Source organism: Callospermophilus lateralis, chromosome 11 (assembly GCF_048772815.1).
Source record: "Callospermophilus lateralis isolate mCalLat2 chromosome 11, mCalLat2.hap1, whole genome shotgun sequence".
NCBI lineage: Eukaryota > Metazoa > Chordata > Mammalia > Rodentia > Sciuridae > Callospermophilus > Callospermophilus lateralis.
Window position 1 is genome coordinate 7,992,922 of NC_135315.1, and position 25,663 is coordinate 8,018,584.

Genomic DNA, 25,663 nt, shown 5'->3' on the forward strand with positions numbered 1-25,663 from the left:
GGCCCCTGGAGCTACCTTGGGGAAGAGGGGTCATTGAAGGGGTAGTAGGGCTGGAACCATAGAGGAAACCAGTGACCCTGCACCTCTAACCAGTCCTACCATATCCTCCAAGGTGGTCCACTCGGTTATGCCCTGGATGGACCAAGGGTATCTGGGACATGGAACATTGGTCTCTAATACCCTCGTCTTGACCAGCAGAGAGGAGCTCTGCCTGGGCTTCTCTCCCAGCGTTACTAGAGGGAGGGCCATATTTAAAACCCAAGGGGGTCAAGAAGCATGCCCACTCCTCCCAACACTGTCCTTTCTGTGAGTCAGAGCCCAGGCTGTCTCCCACCTCCCCACAGCTCACCCAGCCACACAGACCTTCTGAGCAAGGTACCCAAGTGAAGAGAGACACAAACACCAGGAAAGAGTTGTGCGAAAGAGGCTGGGGAGGGCCCCGGCCTTCCCTTTGGACTCCAATGGTAGAGCCTGTGGCAAAGTAGCACCTGAGAAAATCGGGCACCAGATCAACAAGAAATTGAAAAAACTGAATAAAACTCTTAAGGTGGAGGGAGGAGGGAGAGACAATACGTATCACATCAAAGGACCCTAGGGGCTTCCTGGAAGACGTGGAACTTTCTCTGAGCAGGTGTCCTAGGGTTGCTTCCATGGACAGGATACTGACCATCAGCCTCAGTCCTTAAACCCCAAGTCACAGCTGAGTTCCTGCATGAATGGTTGCACGAATCCCCTACTAAGTCCTGCACACCAAGCTGGTGGCTCCATCCTAGGGTGCCATCTTTGCAATACGTCCCCAGTACGAAGCACAAGTCTGGTGCAGAGGAGGTACCCAATAGGTATTTATGGACTGAATAAATGAGTAACACACAAGGAGGAGTGGATTTTGTTTTATGCAGATACAGTCACGAAATGGGGGAGGACCTGTCTGTGAACAGCTCAGAAAGCTCTTAATTATCTGAATTCTCCCAGGCGGTGTTTCCCAAAACGAGTCTCACAAAATACAGGTTCTGCAAGATCTTAACGGGTGTCATCTCATAAGAGGGTTCTGTTGTCAAATACATTTGGGAAACAAAGCTATACAGTTTTCTTTAGTGCAGGGATTTTGAACCTTTAAATTATCAATGTGGATTCTAAGTCTTCAAGAGTACTCAAAGTTTCCAGAGTTTTATTAGGTTGGACCATATGAAATTTTTGTAGGTTTTAAAAAATGGCTTATGGGGTAGCTCGGTAGAGGAACCCATGCTTAGCACCAAGAGTTTTTTTTTTTTAATTAAAAATAGCTAAATAGTAGCAATTTCCTGCGTTTCAATCTAATATTTGCTTATGGAACCCTCTTTAATGTCACTGGTGTTCCCTGGAGCTCAGTTTGGAAAACGGTGGTCTCTGGGACATGGGTTTTCATTTTGAGGTGCTAAAGGAGAGGGAGAGGGCTCCCAGGAGAGCGTCTAAGCCACACTGGGAGGTATCTCCTGTCCTAGAGTCTGGCGTGTTCTGAGCTTGAGGGCTGGCGGTCTTTAGAAAATTATTTCCCTAGAGGTTCCGGTGTAGTTCTCTCTGCCTCCACCCGTGGCAGCCATTTGAAAACCTGGGAAGAGAACTCCTAGAAGAGTGTTCATCTGCTGGAGGTCACGGTCGGCTGCTGCTTCCTGATAAGCAACGGCCTAGTTGAGTCTTGAAACCAAAGAGTGACAGTGAGCAATGACGACCACAAAGGCGCAGGTCACGCGTGGGTGTGGTCGGAACTGCCCTGGCGTCCTGGTGGTCCGTCCACGGTTGGAGAAGACTTGGGTTTGAGTGAGGATGCTGAGGAGGGGGGTCTGCAGCGTGTTTGGGGAAGAAAGGTCAGGGCAGCACTCGCCCTTCCTGGGGGACCCTGCTGACCACCTCCAGGAACTCCTGCATCCTTGCTGGCAGGTAGGCTCTGCAAACTGTCCCTGGCTCTCTGGGACTGTCTACACCGGCTGTCAGATCTGCACAAAACTAGCCCCAGTTAAGAGCCCCGGTCCCCTGTAGAAAGAGCAGACAGTGGGACTTGACAGACATGGATTCCAAGTACCGCGTGGCCCGGAACAAGTTACTTAACCCCCACCCGCGCATCTACTTGTCTATAACCTGCAGACAGTGGTCGTATCTCCACCCCACAGCGGTTGGAAGGATAATGTTTGAAAATGGGAAATACAGTGGCTGAAAATAGCAGGCACCCAAAGTCACATGATCCCACTTCATTGCTTCTGACGGGTGGCATTTCCTTTGTGCTTTGAGGTGCTTTGGCAGGGACTGAGAGTTGGGGGCCGGGGGTGGAGTTCGATTAGCATGTTTTGTTCTGCTTACCTTTGGTTGACGTTGGCTGGGACGCACACTCAACAGTTTGCATAGTTCTGTAGACAAGGTTGGGACAGAGTCAGGGAAAGAGTGATGTGACACTGTTGCCTGGACAGCTATGTGATACGGGGGAGCGAGGCCGTGAGGGGACGTCCTCAGGGGGAACAGGCAATAGGAGCTGAGCAGGTCTTTTGGAGCGTTGTCCTGCAGGATTTTGCAGTGGAGGTTGGAAGCCGACTGGAGAGCATTGGAGTAACCTGGGATGCGGTGGGAGCCAGCACACAGCCTCCTGGGCAGGGCGGCAATTCCAGGCACCTGCAGAGCTGTTCTGAGAGCGCCGTGATCATGAGCCTCTGTTCACAGAAGCAGAGAGAACAATGTCAGCTCCACGGACACCCCCAGGCATCCTGCTAATGGCCCCCCAGTGGCCGGGAAGCCTGGACTGAAGATCCACGTTTTCTCCCTCAGTACTGCTGAGGATGGTTGCCAGGAAGTGTAGACGGCTGGTGCTGGAGATCAGCTCGCTCGGTTGTCCACATAGCAACCAGGGCTGCCTCTGTCCGTGAGCCCAGGGCCCAGCTCCTAAACAGGAGGGGACAGATGAATTCCCTGGATGTCTTTTTAACCAGCATGTGTTAAAATGTGCTCCGCAAAGCCCACATGTCATGTGACCTGTCAGTACAGAACCAAACAGGATTCTCAAGATATGCCTTGTTTATACTTCTCTAGCAAAATCACAAAACATCAATTATAAATATCTCTGTAGGCATAGACACGCCTGTGGGTTTATATGCATATGTTTATAAAAAATACTGCGCATATGTGCACGTATAAAGGCGTGTGTCCATGCCAATATCCATGACCACACATACATGTGTGTTTAGTGTTAAATACACTTAACAGACCCCTCTTCTGGGGTGTTTCACATGTGGCAGGACTGAGTCCCCCAGAATTCCCTCTAGGAAACGCCGTGGTGGGCCCTTCCCTGTGCAGTTCTTCTAAGCAGGCTCTGCGTGAGTCAGAATTCTCCCAGGCCAGCGTGACAATATCTCGCCTGTGTCACAGGATCTTAAAGTTACATCCAGATGGGGGCCAGGCAGGTAAACACGGCCACCAGGGTGAATGCGTAGGAGACTGGGCCAGGTGTGCTCGTTTAGGGCCTGGTGGAGCCTTGGCAAGGCTAAGAAGGCCTTTGAGTTCTGCCCAGAGCCATTCTGACTTGTAAAGCTGCAGTCATACTAAACTCTGCCCTGAGTCCCACGCAGCCTGCAAAGAAGGGGGCTCACAGCCTTTCCTTGCTCAGGAGGGGAAAGTTCTGGAGTAACACAAACTTAGGGTTGGCAAAGGAGCTTCAGCTGTAACCTGCCTGAGGTCCCAGCTTCTGCCGCCTCCACCACAGGTCACCCTGAATCCCCGGGCGTGTGGCGCTCTCCACAGGTCTCTAGTAGGAGTGATGGTCCCTTGCAGGAAGTGCGGATCAGCCTGCCCGTCCTGTCCCCATGGGTTCTTCATGCATGAATTCAGAACCGTAACTTCTTAAATGCCGCCGTCTGAGCTAGCGGTTTCAGCTGATTTCCCACCCTCTGGGGTTCCTGGGTCTGGTTTCTGTCGAGCCTGTTATTCTATATTCTCCGCTGTGTGTCCTCTCTTTTTTTTTTCCTTTCGCTTCCCAATGGAGTCATCGATGTTGACATTGAATGGACAACAGCAGCCTCCGAGCAGGCGGCTCAGCCCTACCCCGCTCCTCGAAGGGTTGGGGAGATCCATTAATTGACACCTGCTGAGTGCAGGCAGCCGACCAGTTATGAATTTATTTAACCACACCAGGAGATCGCCGCTGCTTTTTAAAAATCGGGTTCATGGTGTCAGGAAAATCAAAACTGAAGCAAACCCAGAAACGGGTGATTTTTTAAAACCTTTTGCATTCTTCTGTCCTCCCAGTTACAATTCAATCAAAGGAATTTTGTTGTTCGTTTGAAATGTGATTACTGGGGGGTCCCTGCTGATCACCGCTTCTGTTTTAGAGATTCATGACCCAGACTTAAGAACCTGTTGTTGCTTTTTGTTCTTGTTTTTCCCCCAGGTTGTGGTTTACCAGCACCTTCTTTAATTTGTATAGTCTCTGACCTTTTCTACATCCTGAAAATCCAGTATTTTAGTCAGATTTTTGGCCACTGCTGTGATTAAAAGGACCCAAACAGAACAGTTTCCAGGGAGGAGAGTTTATTTGAAGGCGATGGTTTCCGAGGTCTCAATCCATAGAAGGCTGGCTCCATTCCTCAGGGTGGAGGTGGGGCCGGACATCATGGCAGAAGAGTGTGGCAGATGGAAGCAGCTCACATGGTGGTCAGGAAGCAGAGGGACCCCACTCACCAGACACAAATGCATACCCCAAGCCACGCCCCATTCCCACCTCCTCCAGCCACACCCCCCACTTCAGTTACCACTCAGTTACTTCCCATCAGGGGATTCATTCATCAATTGGGATAGATTCTCACAACCCAATCATTTCTTCTCTGAACCTTCTTGTATTGTCTCTCACTTGAGCTTTTGGGGGACACCTCACATCCAGACCATAACATCCAGATCTTTTCCTTTTCTGGAATCTTTTATTTTCTGTAATTCTTCATTATTTTATTATTGATGTCACTATAAGCTAGTTTGGTCTCATATGAAATGTCCCCCTTGGTGGGTAAGAGTTAGAAATGCTCTGGCTATAACAACAGAGTTGGCCAACAGTGACGTAAACAGGTGACAATTTGTATCTCCCACGATGTGAAGTCCAGGCAGTTGTCGGTGGTGGCCTGATCAGGTGACCAAATCAAGCACTTCCTGTCATTCACTGCCACGATCTTTCCCTGTAGGGTCCATGGTTGAGTGTCACAGACTAGCTGCTGTGCATCCGAGCATCACATCTGTGTCCCAGACAAGACAGAGGAAGGACCTCTCCTTGTTAACCTTTCTTCGGGATGTGCTGGGGCCTAGGTTAGTGCCGCAGTGACTTTCCAGGAAACCCTCAACTTTGCCATCACAGGCCAGAACCGTGACCCGGGCCACCGCTAGCCACAGGCAACATGGGGCTCTGAATGTCTCTAGCCAGACACAACACTGAGCAAACAGAATTCTGTTGGTAAGGACAGGGGAGGATGTTGATTGACGGGCGCTGGCAATGCAGCTGCACGGGCCTGGAGATGGTGATGGACTTTAGGAATCCCAGGGTGGTGTTGCTGCACATTTATTGACCTCCTTGACCATGCTTTTTGGTCCTTTCCAATTTTATAATCATCCTCCCTGGTTGACCAGTTGACCCACTCAGTTATTGAGTTCAGCTATTCGGCATTTACTGAGCACCCTGTGTCCTTGGACCTGTCCTTCATGTGGACACATACCATGGTGGACACAAACTCGGGGGGATGCATACAGGCCAGATACAGGAGGGGAGCATCTAACAGGAAGCCCCTCCTGGACGGGGAGCCGGCTCAGGCTTCCTGGAGGAGGGGACGTCCAAGCTGAGACCTGCGGGCTGGTGAGGCAGGACTGGTGAGGAAGAGTGGGTGGGGAGGGATGAGCAGAATGTGCCAGACAGCGGACAGAACGGTGACGCGCTCCAAGCCCCATGGACTGTGTGCCTGCCACTAATGGTGGCATAAGGCAGGTTCGATGACCTTGGGGACAGAGCTGTCCCATGACCCTGCACTTCCAACTCCAGGCAGCCCCCGCCCTTGGCCCCTTCTCGCTCCCTGGGGGTGTGCCATGAGAGCCTGGGGTGGGGATCCGGCACACGCCTTCCCTTCCGGGGAGAAACAGCCAGGAGAGGGTCTGGGGGAAGCTCAGCAAAGTCTGACGGTGTGTAAGGGTGCCACCATTCTTAGTGTCATCGTCACATTCGGGTCCCAGGTCACCAGATTCCACTCTTCCCTTGAGTCAGGTCTTCCCTGTCCTCACCCTGGAGAGTCCAGTTCATCCCACCACTTTGGGCCACAAACGGTTAAATCTTCACCTCCATTTTAGCCGCCCCTTAATGGCTTCATCGTGGAATACACATAACATAAACCCGACCCCTCAACTCCTCTGGGTGTGTGGCTGGTGCAGGTTGCTGGGCACCACCAGCACCGGCAGCCCCCAGAGCTCTCCTCCCCCCTCCCCTCACCCCAGCCCCTGGCAACCGCGGCTCTGCCTCGTGTGTCTGTGAATTTGACTCGCTGAGGACCTCACGCAAGTGCCGTATCAGTCCTTGTCCCTTTGTGAGTGGCCTATCGCCCCGGGTGTGCTGTCCTCAGGGCTCTTCCGTGCTGTGGCGTCTGCAGAGCACCCCCTTGTACAGGTGGACACATTCCATTCAGTCGTTCATTCCTCAGTGGACTCAACTGTTCACTAGTGAACAGTTCACGGCTGCTCCCAAAGCCACTGTGAATAGTGCGCTGTACATACGAGCGTACAAATAAATACCTCTTAGAAAGCCTGCGTTCAGCCCTCTGGGTCAGCACCCAGAGGTGGACTGGCCAGGTCACGTGTTCTGAAGAGGTGCCATATTGCTTCCCCAGGGGCTGCACCATTTCCCATCCCCACCCGTGGTGGTCCAGTTCCTCCACTTCCTCGCCGACGGCCGTCTATTCCTTCTCTCTCTTGTAGCAGTCACAACCTAATGACCCACGTTGGCCTAAAAACAGTGTTGCCCTCCACCCCCTCTGGAGATACCCACTTCTGCATGGCACCTCCCTCCTAGGAAACCTAGGAAAATCGTATGTGCCTGGTAGAAGAGCAGACGCCCCTTGGTGGTGGCCATGGAGAGGAGCTGCCAGGCCTGGAGATGAAGCTTGCCACGGAGAGGGCTGCCTTCTGGGCTGGCTTCCCGGAGCCAGGGCCCCTCGCTCCTGGGAGCATCCTGGATCAAATCCGACAGGAATGGGAAGGCCTCGGGCTCTGAGTTCCTCGCAGGCTGAGGTGCGTATTTTATTGATGTTTGGCATTTACACTGGACTTCAGATCTGCCCAGTGGTTTTCAGTGACGTATGAGAGCATCCTTACTGTCCACTTGCTGGCGTCCAGTTGACTGCCACTGACCTGTTGCGGGGCCATTGACCCAGCTCCTCTGCTCTCTGCTTCTTCCTTCTGCTTAGGTTGGTTGCTCCTGGTGGGCTTGGTCCTCACTGCCCTCTGGCCTCTGCCAGGCCCTGCATTGCTTCACGGTCTTCGAGTCCCTACTCCCTAGTCCTCTCTCGACCCTTGGTCATCTGACTTTCATCTTGATAGCACGTCCTTGAAATGGTTTCCTTTAATTGGTTTCTGGATATATTCGTGCACTTTTCTCATTTCCCTCCGTGACCCCCGACAGCTGTTTGAAACCAGATGCCTTCACTCTTCCTTCCCCTCCTCGGTGCCCTGCTTGTGCTCCACCCTGAGCGGGCAAAGCCGTGCTCTGGGCTGCCCAACCCTCCAGGCTGTCTGAGGGTACAGTAGGCAGGCTTTTCGGAAGGGCGCCTGTGATGAGCATTTCAGCTCCTGCTCAGACTCCTCAGAGTCTCCTTCCACTGGGCCTGTGTGCAGGCCTGTGTGTGTCCACCTGCACACCAACCCTCCCACTCGTGCCCTTGCTGTAGCCCTGAGTGTATGCAAGCTCACACCTTGCACCATCTCTCTCGCTCACATCATCACGCCTGTCTATGCGCGTCAGCTCCCACTGCGCATGCTCTGTCTCTCGCCCGTCGTCACTTCATCCATGTGTGCTAGCTCACACCTGTGCACGTTCCCCTTTGCTCACGTTCTCCCTGTATCCCTTCCATGCACCTCATGCTGCACCCCTGCATGTCTGAGGGAGGCCCTGCCCCTCCTGGCACATGTCCCCGGCCGCTGCCCATCATGCCTCGCGTTTCTGCGTGAAGTAGCCATGTGAGGACAAGCCACAAATCGTTTTGAGCTCTGCTGTAGTGTTGTAGCCTAAAAGTCGATGCATTGACTTTATTATTCCTGCACCCTCTCTCCCCTTTGCCTCTTCCTCACCCTCTCTAACCCAGCTGCCAAGTTGAAGCCATAATTTCTTGAAATGAAAGTTTAGATTTATCACAGAGGCCTCCCGGGGAGACTGACTTGTATGGCTGCAGAAGTCGTCCTTTTACCTACCTCAGCGACCTTGCCTTGTGTCTGTGAACTTGCTCCAAAAGTGATGGATTATCAGACACTAAGGGGAGCCTAGAGAATAGAAAAGAACTAATAAAAAGTCAAAAGGACAGCCTGTTCCGGGAACAAGTAACCCAGGAGACAAAAGGAAAAGACTTTAAAAATTCTAAAGAATTCAGCCTAATCTTCAAGGGATTGTGTATTGATTGTACCCACAAACCAAGAACTGACAATGATGAAAAGGGATAATCAGAAAATGTGTGAGTGACTTTATGAATGAGTTCTTGAAAATTAGTGCTGTAATTGCCAAAGTTGACTTTATTAGACCCTTATAGTTACACACAGTATTGGGCTCATTTTGACAGCTATCACACATGCATGGAATTTGAGGTTTGGTCCCTGTTCCTCCCCATCTTCTTCTCCCCGTTTCCCTCCCCCTGTTCGCCTTCCCATACTCTATTGATCTTACTTTTATTCTTTCACATGTTTATTTCCTGCCTTCTAAATATGCAAAAAGGTAGGAGTCACTGAGTTATATTTCTATATGCATGGAGCATGATTTTATTAAATTCATTCTGCATGTCCTCCCATTTTCCTTCCTCCTTGCTCCTTTGTGACCGCTTTCTTCTACTCCCTGGTCTTCCCTATAACTTTATCATTTCTCCCCTCCTGTGCCTTTCCCCCCTTATTTTGCTTTAACTTCTGCACATGAGAGAAAACATTCAACCCTTCATTTTCCGAGGAGTCTGGCATATTTCACTTAGCATGATATTCTCCATTTTCATCCATTTATTAACAAATGCCATAATTTCATTTTTCTTTATGGCTGAGTAGAACCCCATTACACACACATACCCTCCCCGACATTCTCTTAATGTGTGCCGCTGTGAGTGGGGATCTGGGCTGGTTCCATAATTTGACTATTGTGGATAGTGCTGCTATAAACGTTGATGTGACTATATTGCCATAGTATGCTAATTTTAGATCTTTTGGATGAATTGCCAAGGGGTGGGATAGCTGGGTCATAAGGTGGTTCCATTCCTATTTTTTTGAGGAATCTCCACACTTCTTTCCAGAGTGGTTGTACTAATTAGCAGTCTCACCAACAAAGTGTGAGTGGACCTTTTCCCTCCTAGCCTTGCTGGTATTTATTATCGTTTGTGTTCTTGGTAATTGCCGTTCTGACTGGAGTGAGATGAATCTTGGGGTAGCTTGGATTTGCATTTCCCTGATTGCTAGACATGCTGAATATTCTCTTCATGTATTTGTTGGCCATTCACATTTCTTCTTTTGAGAAATGTCTTTTGCCCACTTATTGATTGGGTTATTTGTTCTTTTGGTGTTAAGCTTTTGAGTTCTTTATATATTCTGGAGATTAATCACCTGTCAGAGGAGTAGCTAGCAAAGATTTCCTCCCATTCTGTGGGTTTCCTCCTATTCTCTCTTCACACTCTGATCATTTCCTTAACTCGACACATCCACGTATTGATTCTTGGCTTTATTTCTTGAGCTTTAGGGGTCTTGTTAAGAAGGCAGCATCTGCACCAAAGTCATGGTGTGGTGACCCTGTGTTTTCTTTTAGCAGTTGCAGTTTCTGGTTGAAGTCCCAAGTCTCTGATCTACTTTAATTGACTTTTGTGCAGGGTGAGACACAGGGATCTAGTTTTCATTCTTCTACCCGTGGACGTCCATTTCTCCCCAGCACCATTTGTTTAGAAGGCTGTCTTTTCTCCAACATACATTTTTGGCACCTTTGTCAAGTATCAGGTGACTGTGAGTATGTGGGTTTGTCTCTGTGCTTCTATTCTATTCCATTGGTCTACTTTGATGTCAGTACCATCCCGTTTTTGTTACCGCAGCTCTAGTAGTCTGATTTGAGATCAGGTGTTGTGAGTCTCCTAGACTAGAACGTTCTAGAAGAAAGGCCAAGCTGGTTATTTGGAACATTAACAAGAAAAGAATCCTCTGGTTCCTAGACAGGACATAAAGACGTAAAATGGGAAATTCCCCCTAAGCTGAAGAAAAACAGACTCACGGAGGTAAAGGGCCCCTGACGCTGAGCAGCAGGAATGGAGAAGAGGCCTTGTCTTGCTGAGCTTCAAAACTCTGCGTCGGAGGGGAGGAAGCTTAAGGGCTTCCAGAGAGAAAAGTCCGTTCAACTGCAAGGAAACGCGCATCAGTTTACCACCAGATTTCTCAGCAACAGCTAGACACCAGGGTACAAGGGGACAAAGCCCTGGAGGTGTTAGGGAGAGGTGATTTGGGGCCTAGACTCTTATATCCAGTTAAACCATGAAGTCACATAGTTTAACTGTGTATAACCATCAGGCTTACTTTTATATAGGAAAGAATTCAGAGGTCTGCCGCCCACGCATTCCGCAGGGGCTTAAGGAGATCCCGGAATGGAGGAGGAACACAGCAAGGGGCAGGTCATGTGCCAGGAGGGTGACATCACATGACAGGACAGGTGGCTCCTCCTGCCCGAGGCTCCCAAGCAGCCAGAGTCACAGATGCAGAGGGAAGAGCCAGGGTGGCCAGGGCTGGGGAGAGTTGGGGTTTGACGGGACGGTCAAAGGGTCTTCTTGGAGATGGAAGGGGGTGATGGCCACACAGGGGTGTGGGTCATGAAGGCCACTGACTGCACGCTTGGGAGGGGTCCCAGGGTCAGTCTTCTGGGGTGTTTAAAAGTAATGAGAAGGAAGGGAGGGAGGCTTAGGACCCAGGATGTGGAGAGTGCCAAATGTGCCAAGAAAGAGTCCGGGCCTTGACCCTGGGGACTGGGGGAAGAGTCTCGGGCTGTTTCTGTTCTTCTTCTTCTATAAACTGGCTACGTAAACAAGAATAGGTTATCACCCCACGGTTGTAAATTCACTTCTAATTTGGAGTTTTCTCTTGAGTTGGTCTGGATACAGCAGAGATGAGGTGTTTCCACAGAACGGTATCCAGTGCTGTGACTTGATGAGTGACAGGAGGGGAAAAAGCAGGGGTAGGAAGAAGGTGGACTGTATTGCTCAGTGTTTAGAAGGACTTAACAGATTGAAGCCCTAGAGAGGAGAGAGTAATATCATCAACACTCTCCGAATATTGATGAATTAAAAAACAGCACGTTGCTATGCTCATTAGCCGGGCACGATGGTGCACACCAGGGATGGGGGCTAGAGCAGGAGGATCGCAAGTGGAGGCCAGCCTGGACAACTTAGTGAGGCTCTGTCTCTATGTAAAATGTTTAAAGGGCGACAGGGTGTGGGGTGTAGCCCAGTAGTAGAGTGCTTGCCTTGTAGGTGTAATGCCCTGGGTTCAATCATATATATAAAAAAAAAAAAAAAAAGGAAAAAAATGTTGTTTTAACAACTTATAGTGGTGTTCATCAGTGAACTGAAAGTCAGAAACTGTTAGGAAAAAACAGAAAGCCAACTTTACCTCTTGGGAGATCTCGGGATGGAGAGCTGGATCATGGAATTTTATTCCTTCAGGTTTTTTTGCACACACTTTTTGGTTGGTTGTGTTGGTTGGTTGATCTTTGCCAAGGATAGGTAGATTGCTTTAGTCTAAAAGTTGTGTGATTTTTAAAGGCTAAGCCATTTTTTGGTTTCAAACTGAGAATCTAAAATGAAGTACTTTTCCGTGCCTAAAGTCCTAGAAGATCAGTGGGAGAAAGGTGTTCCGATGTCTGAGATAACAGCCCTGGAGGTGGTGACAGTGCTGGGGAGGGTCTGAGCAGGGAGGTCCCCAGGGAGGGTGGCAGGCAGAACAGAGAGCATAGCAGGGTGCAGGGACCAGGCCCCTATCCGCCACAGGGCTAACCCAGAGCCGTGTCCCAGGGCTGTTGAGAGAACTGAATTAAATGGTGCACACAGTGCACCCCAAGGCTGCTCAGAGCTCACGAGGCTTGGGCAGGACGCCCGGCCTTCCGAGTTTGCACCTCTCCTTCCTGTCGGCTGGGCGTTTGGAGCTGCCCAGAGAGCTGTCTTCTGTCTCCATCCTTTGAACGAGTCAGGGGCCATCTCCCTCCTTTCTGCGCCCGTCAGTTCTCTCTCCAACCTGAGTGATGCCAGTGGTGAGTTTCTCAGACTCCCCTTGGTATGAGCAGCATGGCCAGGGCCCCCTGGGGACACCCTGAGGAGTGGCAGGCCTCCACCTACCTCCTGGCACCCCACTTGCTGGAGTAAGCTGGAGAAGGCAGGCCGCTCCTGTTTTCCTGTTGACCTGCTGGGGCAAGGGGAGCCCCCACCCGACACCCACGTCGTGGGGTGCTGCCTGCCCTCGGCGTAGCCGCAGAGAAGAGGGGTCTGAGGCCTCAGAATCCTTCCTGCCCGGATTCTAGACCTGCTTCGGTGGGAGTCAAATACACAGAGTGATAAATGAACCTGCACCCTGGGTTATTCATCACTCTGAAAGAACTGCCAGCGTCTAATCGGATTCACAGTCCTCTAAAGAGGTTAAGAAAAAACCCTTTCTTCCCATTTTCTTTAGGTGCTCACGACCAAGAGAATTACAGAAACGGGGGGTAAGAGGAGGCCAGGGCCACCACCGTGCACACCTGCACGTGTGACCAAGTCACCTGGCGAGGCTGCCTGTCCAGCCAGGGACCCAGCCTGCAGCACCTGAAATCAGGGGAGGAAGAGAGGATCAGCCGCTGTCCCATCCCCGTCCCTAGGGCTATAGGAGCCTATGGGCAGGATGGTTCCATAAGTGGCTCTTGGCCCCCAGGGGGAGCAGGTGGAGGGCAGACTCGCCTGCTCCGTGGCTTGTGGTGGCCCAGGCACCCCCAGGCTTCCTTTCCATGCCCCAGAGAAGAAGCTGGGCTCCCAGAGTCTGGGCCCACATGCCAGGGACCTCCTGCGGGCGGGGACTGGGAGAGCTTCCCGTCAACTGGGCTGGGCACAGTGCTTAGCAAAACCTCCATCTGCAGCCCCAGCTCCTCAGAGACCAGAGAGCCCGCCTGCCTGGGCTGCCTGAGACCCACTTACCACGGGGCATGCTTGTCTGCGGAGCAGTAATCCATTCTGACCTCACTACTCACTGCCTCCTCGCATCTGCAGAGTGGGTCAGGCTGCCAGCGCCCTCTAACCCCCCAAAGCGCGTTGTTGCCAGGTTCCCCAGAACACAGCCCTGCCCACAGAGCCCAGCAGCCCTTGGCTCCCTGGGGCCGTGGCCTTTGGAAGGGCGGAGAGGAAACTTGGTGGCCCCGTGATTGGTGTGGCTCTGATTCTGAAGTCGGGGGCCTTTGTGGCATGGTTGGTTGAAAGCCTCCACTGAGAGTTCCTGGGAGTGCGTCCTGGGTAGGACGCTCAGAGCACACAGACTTCACCATTACCCCTGCTGGCAGGACAGAGGGGATCGTGAGTTGTCTGTGACTTCCACCCTGCTTCCTCCTCTGCAGTTCCCAAGTCAGAACTCGCTCGACCTGCTCCTGGCTTCCGGTCAGTCCCTAGACCCTACCACTGAGGAGGGCCCTGGGCTCCACGGGGCAGACAGAGGCTCAGGGAGCAGAATCACGGTGCCCTGCCTGCCCACACCTGGGCCAGCAGCCTTAATCCCACAGCTCCAGGGCAAGTCCAGGCATGGGCACTCATGGCTCACCTTGAAGGGACTTGGCCAAAGATGAGAGTCTGGGCCTGGGAAGGGCTGGGTGGTGGGACAGGGTAATCCTTTCTGTAGGAGCAGAAGGATTCTGGCCCTTGTGCTCCTGAGAACACAGGGATCTGGTCCCATGTGTGTCTGGTTCTTACCAACAAGAACAAATTGGGACTGACTCCCTTACGTGGGTGTGTCATGGACTCCCTCCCTGTTCTAAGATGTGGCTGTCTCTGTCCTCCTCCATACACATGAGACACCTCCTTCCCCGTGTTCTGTTGGAGCTGGACTCAGTCCTGGTAGGCAGCAGCAGCAGGAAGAGGAGGGTGACATTTTCAGGGCCCATCACAGTGTAAGTGGGACCCACCATGAGACAATAGAATGTGCTGGAAAGACATACTTGCAAAGAGCAATGGGGAAGTGGTTGTTTTAATTATAGGGAGGTTTATGTTAGCGTACCTCCAGCTACGGCATCTCTTAATCAACTTTAAGGTATAACTCCATGCCAGGCGTGGTGGAGCACACCTGTAATCCCAGCAGCTCCAGAGGCTGAGGCAGGAGGATCATGGGTTCAAAGCCAGCCTCAGCAACTTAGTAAGACCCTGTCTCTCAAAACAAAAAGGGTTGGGGATGTGGCTCAGTGGTTAAGTACCTGAGTTCAATCCTTGGTACCAAAAAAAAAAGTAACTTTATGGATAAGAATTTGAGTTAAATTCAGCTTTCCTGGAAATCAGCTCTTCATCTCTCCCAACACTTACGTTTGTCCAGCAGGAATAGCAGGGCTAGTTATGCACACTAGAAGACGGAATCAAGAAAATTAGCCCTTAGAGCATCATATCTGCCCTTTGTCCAGCCTTTCCCAGGCTCCACAGCTGGTTCTATGAACATTCTGGTTAATAAACGGGTAATCTGATCAGAGTCCTGTGCCTTCCTGGTTCGCTTCCTGCTAGACATCTGGGGCCAGAGACTGGCCGGGAGGGTTATCAGCTCATCGCTAGGCAGACAGGCCCTGCAGAAGGCTCAGCTGGCCACACCATGATGAGCCTCAGCCAGGCCTGTGGATCCTCTCGGTAAACTCACAGGAGCCAGGAGGCCCCTACTGTGGTACCATGCAACCCTACTCTCTTACCCAGCACCCTGCCCACGCCCCACCCCAAGCCTTGTGCCAGTTCCCAGGCAGGCAGGAACAGAGGAGCAGTCAAAGGCAAGACCCCCAGCACCGTGGGGAGCTCCTGATGCAAGTGGGGATGGACATCCCTTGTTCCCAGGCCCCTGCAACAGATGCCCAGCCTGGTTATTTTTCTCTCTTCTAACAAGGCTTTGTCGGGACTCACTCCTAGCACTGAGCCCGTGTTTAGTGCTGAAGCATCATCTGGCTGGTAGGGACCTTGTGAGGCCACCCCTTTCTTCCTTAACCCACCTTCTCTTCCTGTCACTGTCCTCCCCAGGCAGCGTAGCCCACCTCCCCCCGAGACCCTTCCCTTTCCTGTCCTTCCTCCAGTGATTTAATCAGGTGTTTCAAAGTCATCCTCTCTCAGGATAATTCCCTTTCTTTGGCCTACAACCCTCTGGCTGCAATTTCAATCATCGTCTCTTACTCTGTCCCCAGTGGAGATGGCAGTGACCAAGCCCCTCCAGTTCACGTCATGTCTCACCCCTGGGGTCTGTCGGTGGAAGTGGTGGTGGTGGGTGGTGGTTAGCTGCGTTGGGTATGTATGAAGCCTCTGCAGGATCTTCGCTGCCGTCTTCGTATTTTTAAGTCAAGCAGGAAAAGCCAGCACCGCCCCTCGTTTCCTGTGTGGCCTTTCTGTTGACATTTCCTCGGCTGCTGTTGGCCACGAGCTCCAGAACTGACATCATGAGCTCTTCAGCCAGAGGCCCAGCTGGTGCACGAACAGCACAAAACGGGAGGATTTAGGGGCATCCGTGAACATGTATGCCAACACTGGTGCGGGCACAGGACAGAGGACTGGGACCTCGCAGCGGCACACGAGGGAGACCCTGAGGTTTTAATTAGCCGCGAGTCTAGCAGGAGTCCCCGATGGGAAAGCCATCGGGGGAGTGCACTGGTGAGCTGCAGTGAGGCCTTTTAGAGCCCAGATCAAGGGAGATGGCAGCCTATACACTTGAGCCCTGGTCTGACCACCCGGGACAGGTGTGTTCTGTTTTAAAGCCCCACTCATGCTGGGCCCATTCCCAGGAGCATTGCCAGGCTGGAGAGAAGCCTGTTGTGTGCAGCTGTCGGGGAGCTGGTCCACCCCAGCAGCGGGCATAGCTGAGCCAGATGGCTGTGCTTCTCCAACTGTCCTGCACGGCCTTCCTTCCTGTCCCCGTTAGCAACACCCGTGATCGCCAGGTGCTGTGCTCTGCATGTTTGTGTCCCTACAGGGGTCATATGCTGAGGTCTTCACCCCCAATGAGATGGTGTCAGGAGGCCGTGGGGAGGTGGTTAGGGTTTGAGAATGGAGTGTCTGTGGATGAGATTTGAGGGTACAGAGAGGCCCCCTCCCCGTTCCTACCACGGGGGGACCCAGCAAGGAGGCACTGTCTATAACCAGGGCACCATCTCTATCTTGCGCTTCCCAAACTCCAGGACTGTGAGAAACACATTTCTGTCGTAAGCCTCCCAGTCGTGATGTTTTGTTATAGCAGCCCAGAGGAGCTAAGACGTCCATCCAAGCCCAGATGGCACCGATGTTGGTGTTTCCAGAGACTGGCAAGAAAGACCTGCAAGCTTCTCCCCTTGTCTTTAACCAAAGAGCTTGTTAGCTCTCCATTGAAGGAGAAAATGCTTGTTTGCAAACCTGTATTTTCCTACCACCTACTTAAACTGAGAGTCTTCTAGAGTCGCTTAAATTTTTGGAAAAGAGAACAACTATTGTGGGTGGAAGGCCAACCCTGTTCCTAACTAGTGGCTCTGAGTCTTGGTGATTGTGGGTCTCCCCACCCACAGAGGACAGTGGGCAGTTTCTAGAGACACTTTTAATCGTCACAAATGGAGCAGGGGGTGTTATTGGTGTCTAGTGAGTTAATGCAGGGATGCTGCCCAGCATCCTACAACGCCCAGGATCGTCCCCCACAACAGAATGCCAGCAGGGAAAAGCTCTGCCCTGTGCATGGCCGGCACCTCTCTCTCAGCACAGACACCCTGGAAGCGCAGCAGCGTTGTCCTGGGTACCAGGATCTGAGCCTGGGTCTGTGTCGACATCATTCTTTGTCATAACAGAGGTTCTGGAGAGCTGGAGGTACGGGGGTGTGCAGCAGCGGGAGGCAGGCGTGTCCCCCTTCAGGGCCGCGAGAGGGCTGGCCAGGCTGCGTCAGCGGCAGTAGGTCCTGGAGACGCCCTCCTGTTGCCAACAAGGACCTGCCAATCCAGGTGCCCCCTCTCTCTGTGCCAGAGCTAATGGCAGTGGCTGTGAGGAGGGGCAGCAGTCACAGAGGCTTCTTGGCTTAATTACCTTCCTCATTTGCACTCTGGGTGGAACACCTGGGGGAGGCACGCCAGGCGGCATTTTATCTCTGCCACCCTCCACCCAGCGGGTCCTTGCCCATCTGTTGCTCTTCAGCGTCTGCCTCCAGCCTACAATTTATGTCCACCCCGTGTGCGTGATTTGTCTCGGTTCCTCATTCGTTTGGCTCCCAGGTACCACTCCCAGCTCCGGGCTCGGTGACCCATGTGTCCTCTTCCCCCTTTACCTCTTCCTCCTCCTGCCCTGGCTCCATCCAGGGGGAGCCTGGAGTGGCTGCCTCCCAGGTCAGCCTGGGCTTTAGAGACAGCAGGTGGAGGCTCCCTTCCCTGGTCCAGCGGAGGACAGGCAGGAGGAGGCGCCCCTTTGCACACTATCACAGAATGTGGATGTATGGCCCGTCCCCTGCTGTTGGCCTGGCACAGTTACAGTGCAGCCAGAGGGTGGCTATGTTCTGTATCTCTGCTGAGCATCCAAAGGACCTTTGGGGGAGGGGAACAGAATGGGGACAGGTCTGGCTGCGTCCCTCCTCAGCTGTGTCACTTTGAGCAGACCCTTTCTGGAGCTGTTGGGAGCATTTGTGTGTCAAAGTGCTTGGGCTGCGGGCTAAACAACTCCCTGGGGTTATTCTGCTAATTAACCTAGGTTCTGTTGCTCTGGGCTGCACTATCATTTACATTAAATTGACTAATTACAGGAAAACTTTCACAAAAGACCAACCAGCTGTTGTTTATAGTTCAAGAGCAAATTTTCTCAAAGGGAGGGATATGCACGTTTGGTGCCAGGAAATGCCCTGTGTCCCTCTGGCTTTTGACACCTTCCCTGGGGAAGATCTTCGACCTAGAGACCCCCTCTGTTAACTTCGGGAGTGGGTCATGGCATGGGCCGTGTTGGTGCAAACAAGGTGGAGAGCAGCAGGTTCGTAAACGGTGGGCCCCTTGAACGGAGGAGGCAGGTCAGGAGGCCGAAGCCTAGGCTCCTCTAACTCTGCGTCCTCCTGACCGCGGGCGTGGCCATCTCTGCACCCAGGGGGCTGCCTCCTGCCCCCTGGTGGTGTGTCAGGGCTCCAGCCTTTCTCCCCCAGGTTCCGGCGATCATGCTAGAAAGATCTCAGACGCGCCGCTCAGAGTGGCAGGCAGGAGTTTACTGAATGGTAGGAAAAGGGAAAAGGGGGTCCTGCCCAGGCCCACCTTGACTTTTGACTGACAGCAGAATGACCTCAGACTTTCCAGTCCCCACCCGCATGAGAGCTCTCGGTCACTGTGGCCCATGCTAACTGTTCTAATTGGAACCTGTCCTTACAGATTTTTTGTTTAAGGGGGCATTGTCCTTTATTCCCTAGTTCTGGCATCTGTGTGGTCTGCGTCAAGTCACAAGGATTCCCCTCCACCCTGCTTCAGGGCATCAGTGGTGTTCTGAGCAGCATTTCAGGCCTGCATTTCTCTTGCAGAGAACAGGTAGTTTGCTGAGGAACGTAACGTGTCCCGTTCACATAAGCCAGGCAGGGCGGCAGGCAGGTTGGTTTTTTATAAAAAGAAAGCTTGTGGGCCCAGTTTATGGAATCATTCCCTCAATCTCCTGTTCCCGCCACTCATGTCTTTCTGTTCCCTATCAGTGGGAAGTCGGCCGAGCCCTGACAGCCGCCCCAGCCTGCCCTGAATTCACCTTCACCAACATCAGGCAGGTCTTGAAGTATTCAAGTGTACCCAGACCCCACTTGGGTTGTGGCTTCTATGTAGTGTCCTTTCTGAGAATCTCTGGAAGAGATGGGACCCCAGAATCAGAACCCTCCTGGCTCTTGGGCCAGCTCCCCAGCCCCTTTCTCTCTGCTCCAGAGCCGGGAGGTGACAGTTCCTGCCTGCAGTTCATGTGTAAGGCGTGCCACCTGGTGCCTGGCCCACAAAAGGCCACCAAGCCGCACCCCCGCCCCCGCCATTCCCAAGGGCAAGAACCCTCGACAGTCTGTGATCTCAAAACAAGACCTGATGGGAACCCAGCGTCACCCTAGAGGAAAACATTGCCAAACGAGGGCTCAGCAGGTGGCAGATGTGATTACGGGTTGACATCGGGTCCCTTAAAGATAAATTAAACTGAATTTGATTTAAACCCTCAGCTTGGACGAGCCTGCCGCTCTGGCGGTGTTGACCTGGCTGGCTTCCTCCTGCCTCGGGGGTGGCTGAGGGGCTGCTGTCACGTGCTCCACGTATGCTGAGACGGGTCCAGGAACCCCGATGCCTTGTGGCTTCAGAAAGACGCCCCTACCCATCATGTGACTGTGAACGTCACACCAGCCAGCCCCAGGGGTGCCCACCACTTCTACAGCCTAGAACTCTGCGTCCCAGGGCTGGCGGTTGTAAGAAACCTGGGAAGCCATGGGGTGGGGAGTTCCAGATTCTCAACCAGCGGCCAGGCAGCCTCTGGTCACCCCATAAGGCCCGGGGGGGATGGGGCTCAAAGGTCAAAACGAGGCCAAGAGGAGCCCTCCCACCTTGGCAGGGCCTGGGCCCCAGTCTGGGCCCCAGGGCTTTCTCTCCTTCACCTGGGACCGTTGGAAGCAGCCTTCCTGTCCCCTGTGCCTCCAGGTGTCCTAGGCCACTCCAGCTGAAGGGGACACAAGGACAGAAACAAGTCAGAGACGCTGAATCTCCAACAGCCCCTCTCCCTGGGGAGGCTTTGCCCTCCTCCCTGCTCATCAGAAAGTCCCCTCTTCTGGGTCCAGTGGTGCCACACACCTGTAGTCCCAGTGGCCCAGGAGGCTGAGGCAGGAGGATCACAAGTTCAAAGCCAGCCTCAGCAACTTAGCAAGGCCCTGAGAAACTTAGCCAGACCCTGAATCAAAATAAATAGGGCTGGGGTGTGGCTTGGGGTTAAGACCCCTGGGCTTAATCTCCAGGACCAAAAGAAGGAAGGAAAAAAAAAAAAGTTCCTCTCTGGCCCTTAAGAGAAGCCTTGGCCTGGACCTGGCAGGCCCTGGTGGGTGGGGGGCAGCCATGCACCGCCCCAGGGGTGTCAGAGTGGGTGCCTCGGGCTGCTCTGCTCCTCCCACGGTGCCAGCTGGGCTGGGGCCCTTCTCCACCCACGTCCCTCCTTGGGGGAGAGGCAGGGTGGTCCCAGCCCAAGCGAGAGCTCAGGACCCACATGAACCTGTCATGGAGGCTTAGCGCTCTGAGCCTGGGGCCAGTCTCATTCACAGTGGCAGGTGTCTGTTCTGGCCCAGGAGGTTTAAGTGGAGGTCTGCCAGAAAAGGCTTCCCTTCCCAAGTCAGGAGTCAAAGGCTCAATCAAGAAAATCTTTTTGCCTTTTTAATTTTCTTCCTGCCTGGGATTTAGGTGAAGTGCCTGGAGGGGCGCAGTCATTTTGCAACTATGAGGACCTAATGTGTCCCCAATGATGTCCTTGGACTCTCATGAGACTCTTAGACTTTTTGTCACACAAGCTCATAAACAAAAGCCCCACGTGTTCAGGTTGTCATCACACTCTGTTGAAGGGCCAGATCGTAAACTGTTTAGGTTTTCAGGACATTCGGTGTCTGTCACAGCTACTCAGCTCTGCTTAGTGTAGTATGAATTCTGAAGTTAATAATTCATCGACTAATGAGCCTGGCTATGTGATATTAAAACTTAATTTGTAGATCCTAAAATCATAATGGCATGGAATTATCACATGTCATGAAATACTATTTGATTTTTTAAAACAATTTAAAAATGTTAAATCATCTTTAGTTTGCAGGCCATGCAAAACCAGGCAGGTTTGCCCCCACCTCCACCCCACACTGTTGGTGAGACCCTGGTTTATGCCCCAGTCTGACCCGACGGTGGTGATGGCGATGTTCCTGATCAGAAAATCATTCTTAACCTGCCGTGTTTCCTTTTGTGTGTTCCTTTCAGAGGGCCTTGCTGTTGGAGTTGGCTTTGGGGCTGTAGAAAAGACGGCATCTGCCACCTTTGAGAGCGCCAGGTAAGTCAGCGCCCGGAGCTCAGGGCAGGTCCTGCACACGAGGTGCTGCGGAGGTGCGTATCACCCAGGTGAGCTGCCTGGCCGCGATGGATGCACCCCTGCCCCCCAGCACGTGGGGCTGAGACGGGCCAGCCGAGGTCACACCTGTCAGAGGTCCTCAGAGAAGCAGGTCTGTGCCACTGGCTCTCTAGTGGGTGACATTTTGCAGATAGAAAGCGGTTCTGACCGCAGGCTGTTCTGTCAGCCCGTTGCACGTGCAGAGACACGGGGTGGCAGGGGCAGCGGTCGATGGTCGCAATGGCCCCGTTTTCTGAGCCCTCCCTTCCTTCCTCCCTCACTGAGCTCCCCCGGGCTCCTTAGACCTGTCTCCAGGAAGGTGCGCCTGTGTGTCTCACCCTATGACCCCTCTCACATGCTGGGGACCCCGGATCTGTCTCTGGACCCTCCTTCCTCTTGGTTTCCTGCGCTCCCTGGATGACCTTCACAGGGAGTTTGTTTTCTGTTTGTTTTTGTGGGTGACACTCACGTCCACCTCCTGTGGAGACTCCCCTCCTCTCCTTGCTCCTGTGGGTCTGCTCCCTCCCCAGGGGCTGCCCGGTCCCCACACCCAGCATTTCCACGGCTGGTGGACCGTCTCCGCCTGCTGCTGGGTGGCACCCCCCCCCCAGGGTTCCCTGTCACCAATGTGCACCCCACTGACCAAGCCAAAGCTCCTGTCACCTCGGCGTCTCGTTTTCCCACCTCCATAGACGGCCACCAGCCCTGTCACCGCTCCTCCTCCTCCCCGGCCCCTGAATTGAGCAGGGACTTCACAAGGTCACGACCGTGGGACCACGGGGTCCCTCAGACGCCAGGCAGGGGAGCTCCACCAAGGAGCTGTGGGTTCTGTTGCCCTCAGGGCACGAAGAGACAGTCACGATGAGTGGGGACAATGATTGGGGTCAGTCGGGTGAAGACCTCTGGGCCCAGTGACAGATGAGCTTCAGGTGCACATGCACGTTCTTCAGACCTGGGAACTGACCGTCGCTTAAAAACGTCATTCGCCTCAGAGGCTCCGTCCGCGCCTTCAGACTGGCACAGCCCCCAACATTGTGCCCCCACCCCGAGGAATGGCTCCGTGTCCCTGGTCCAGGGGGGCCTGGTCTCGACTCCCTCCTCCCTGGGGCGGCCGCTCCTCACTCCCGATCTGCTTCATCCTGAAAATGATGCCGATTATCCAAATCAAATGAGGTGGTAGGTGGGGACGGAAGGCCTTTAGAACGCTAGAAATGTCACCGAAAACAAGGCTGCTTGTGACTCAGAGCACCCGCGGACTGCTCTGCGAGCTCGGGGCTCGGGAGGGGGCGCTGGGCCTGTGGCACAGCCTTTTTGATCTTGACTTCATTAGACCAAGACAAGTTTCGGAGTCAGGCAGCGGGTGAGGAGCCCCCAGGGGCTGACCTTATAAGCTCTCAAAGGCCAGGTCCTCCCGGAGCACAGGAAATGGCACACGCCACACAAGGCCTGTGCCCGCGAGTGACAGCTGTGCCTCGGGCATTGCACTCACAGGCCGGGCTCTTTCTGGTGGCACCATGTCCCCCATGACATCTCGACGTCAACTCCAATATCCCTCTGTCTGTCACCTGCACTTTCTGCTAATCTTTATGAATATTTCTGAAGGAACTGGAGCGGAAACACTTCCGTCCCACTTCCTCCCTCCCCCCCAGACACTCTCTCGGAGTTACATAAGCCCCAGCCGGTCCTCCACCTGGGCTGGGGCTGGGGCAGCAGGCCTGGACGTTTCCAGCCACAAAGACCCTCTGCTCAGGAGCATCAGGCCCAAGAAGCCCCCATCCACCCGCCATGTCAGCCAGGGGGGACAGACCTGCCGGAGCCATTCTGCCAGTGCCGTCATTGTACCCTCCAGAGTGGGGACGGGTTCCCTGCAGTGAAGGCTGCAGACAGGGAAGGGGAAGAGCCCTCTCCCTCGCAGACCCTGCTCTTCAGCCGCCCCCCACTTAGGACCCCGCCTGTAGTGTGGACTCGGCTCCTTCCCTTCTGAGCGCCCGTGACCTTACTCCTGGGTGACAGGCAGGGCAGCCCCCAGGCAAGGCTCGTTAGCACTCCTGTTGGCCTTCAGCGCACGCTAACACTGGCTTCGTGGGAGGTGAGGGACGGAGGGCAGCGGCTAGCGAGAACTTCCTGCTTGGGCAGCCGAGAGGAGAGGCCCTGGAAGAATTGTGGGCCCGATGGAGGCCCTGCCGCCCCATAGGCCCAGGGTGCCCAGCCCAGCAGGTGGCGGGGCCCAGGCTCTGCCTGTTCCTACTGAGAGCCTGAGCCGTGCGATTCCCCGTTCTCCCACACGCCGGGCTTTACAGCCAGTGTCCATGTGTGGGGTCCGGAGAGGCAGGCCCTGCAGAGCTGAGGAGGGCCGCAGTGGTGTCCCCATGTGGAGGCAGCGTCTTGCCCTAGAACACCATCTGCGGCTCCGCCCTGAGCCTCTGGCTGCATGCGTGGTTTCAAGTCCCTCCCAGGTTCTCAGTCGATCCTCCTGGAGTAGGGGAAGGTGATCAAAGTCACGGACAGCTCCATTAGGGGGGCCAGCAAGGAGTCATGGTCGACAGGGGGAGCAGGGCGGCATGAGGCAGGACGTAGGGCACTGGTGGGAGGATGCTGCCCCCCGCTCGCTGTCTGCTCCCAGGCTCCTGGACCCAGTCAGGGCTTTGTTGAGGGCTCCCGAAGGCTGCAGGTGCTTGGCCTCTTGGTCCCCGCTCGTTCGTTCCTTCATTCGCTGTTGAGTGAGTGCTGCCGCGTGCCCCATGTTGTGCTCGGTCACTACAGAAAACATGGTTTGGAGGCCATAGCTCTCCTAAGAAGCTTAAAATTTGTCACTAGTACTTCTAGTCACATGGTGAATTCAACTGACATTGATGTCCCTTTACAAGTAAAGCGAGGAGCAAACCTGGCTTGTACATACCCAGGACCAAGAAGGACAAAGAAATGCCACCTGCCGGCCATAAAGGGAGGAACCGAAGGCAGAGTGCTCCCCATGGGTCTGGGTGGATGGAGGCGAGCCTTGCCCGTGGAGGTCAGGGCCCTGAAGCACCCTGGCACAAAGACCATGGCTCGCAGGCACTGGCTGCCAACAGAGCTGCACCCACTGGCCAGGAGCTTGCACATGGAACTCGGCTCTCTCCAGGATCTTGGATGGAGAGACAGGGTACCAGATACAGTAGATCATCTGCAAGCTACCCAGACCCACGACTGCATCAGACAGGGTTATTAGGTTCAAATTCATATACCTGATCTTGTCCCAGAAAACACAAACGCAGGATTCAACATAAAAACTGGGTCTAGGATAATTAAACAATCTTCAGGGTTTTGTAAGAACAAACCTAAAACCTCTTCCAAGGGACCCTCCTGCTATCCAAGCTCACCAGACACCTGGGGGTAAAGAGAGCAATTCCCAAGTAAAGATAAGATCACACGAAAATAAAGATGAAACAGGGACAGATCACATAGGCAACAGGTTACCACTGAGGAAAGATCGCATCCAGAAAACCGGATATATAATCAAACTATATGAGAAAAACATCAGACAAACCCAAGTTGAGGGACAAAATACCTGACCCACTGCCTCAAAACTCTTCAGAGTCTGAGAAACTGACAGTGCAGAGGAAGCTTAGGGCACTAAATGCAAGGGGCTGTCCTAGATGGGATCTGGGGACAGAAAAGGATGTTAGGGGGAAACTGGTGAAATCTGAATTCACTGTGGAGTTCAGTAATGTACCAGTGTAAGTTTCTCGATTGTAATAAACACATCACTGTATGTAAGAGGTTAACAATGGGGAACCACCAATAAAAATAAATATATATTTCTTTTTTAAAAAGGGAACTAGGCCCAGGACGTATAGAAACAGTTTATATTAACATTGAACTTTTCTATGTAACTAAAACCAATCTAAAGCAAAGGTTTATTTTTTAAAAAAACTATACAAAGCTACAAAAATGAGAAGGCTTTTTAATATTTAATAAGGGATGGAAATTATTACAATAAAATAGGATAGCTTTCCAAGAGAACAGATTTAAAATACAACCCAAATAGAACAGTTTAAATGAAAAATATAGACATTAAAATGAAAACTTAGTAGAATAGTTAACTGAGATGCAGCTAAAGGTAGATTTAATGAAGTGGATTATTGAATCTGAGGAAATCATTCAGCATGTGGCACAAAGAGGCA

The 25,663-nt window shown here is 53.0% G+C and overlaps 1 protein-coding gene across 3 annotated transcripts in view; it reads left to right on the top strand.

The window, feature by feature from the left end:
* The window catches only part of Slc39a11 (solute carrier family 39 member 11), a 413,949-nt gene that overhangs the window by 335,549 nt on the left and 52,737 nt on the right, over positions 1–25,663 (top strand). For all 3 annotated transcript variants that reach the window (XM_076871184.2, XM_076871181.2, XM_076871183.2), the window contains exon 7: positions 21,374–21,443. In XM_076871184.2, the coding sequence (XP_076727299.1) occupies positions 21,374–21,443 (70 nt within the window). The remainder of the gene's footprint in view (positions 1–21,373; positions 21,444–25,663) is intronic.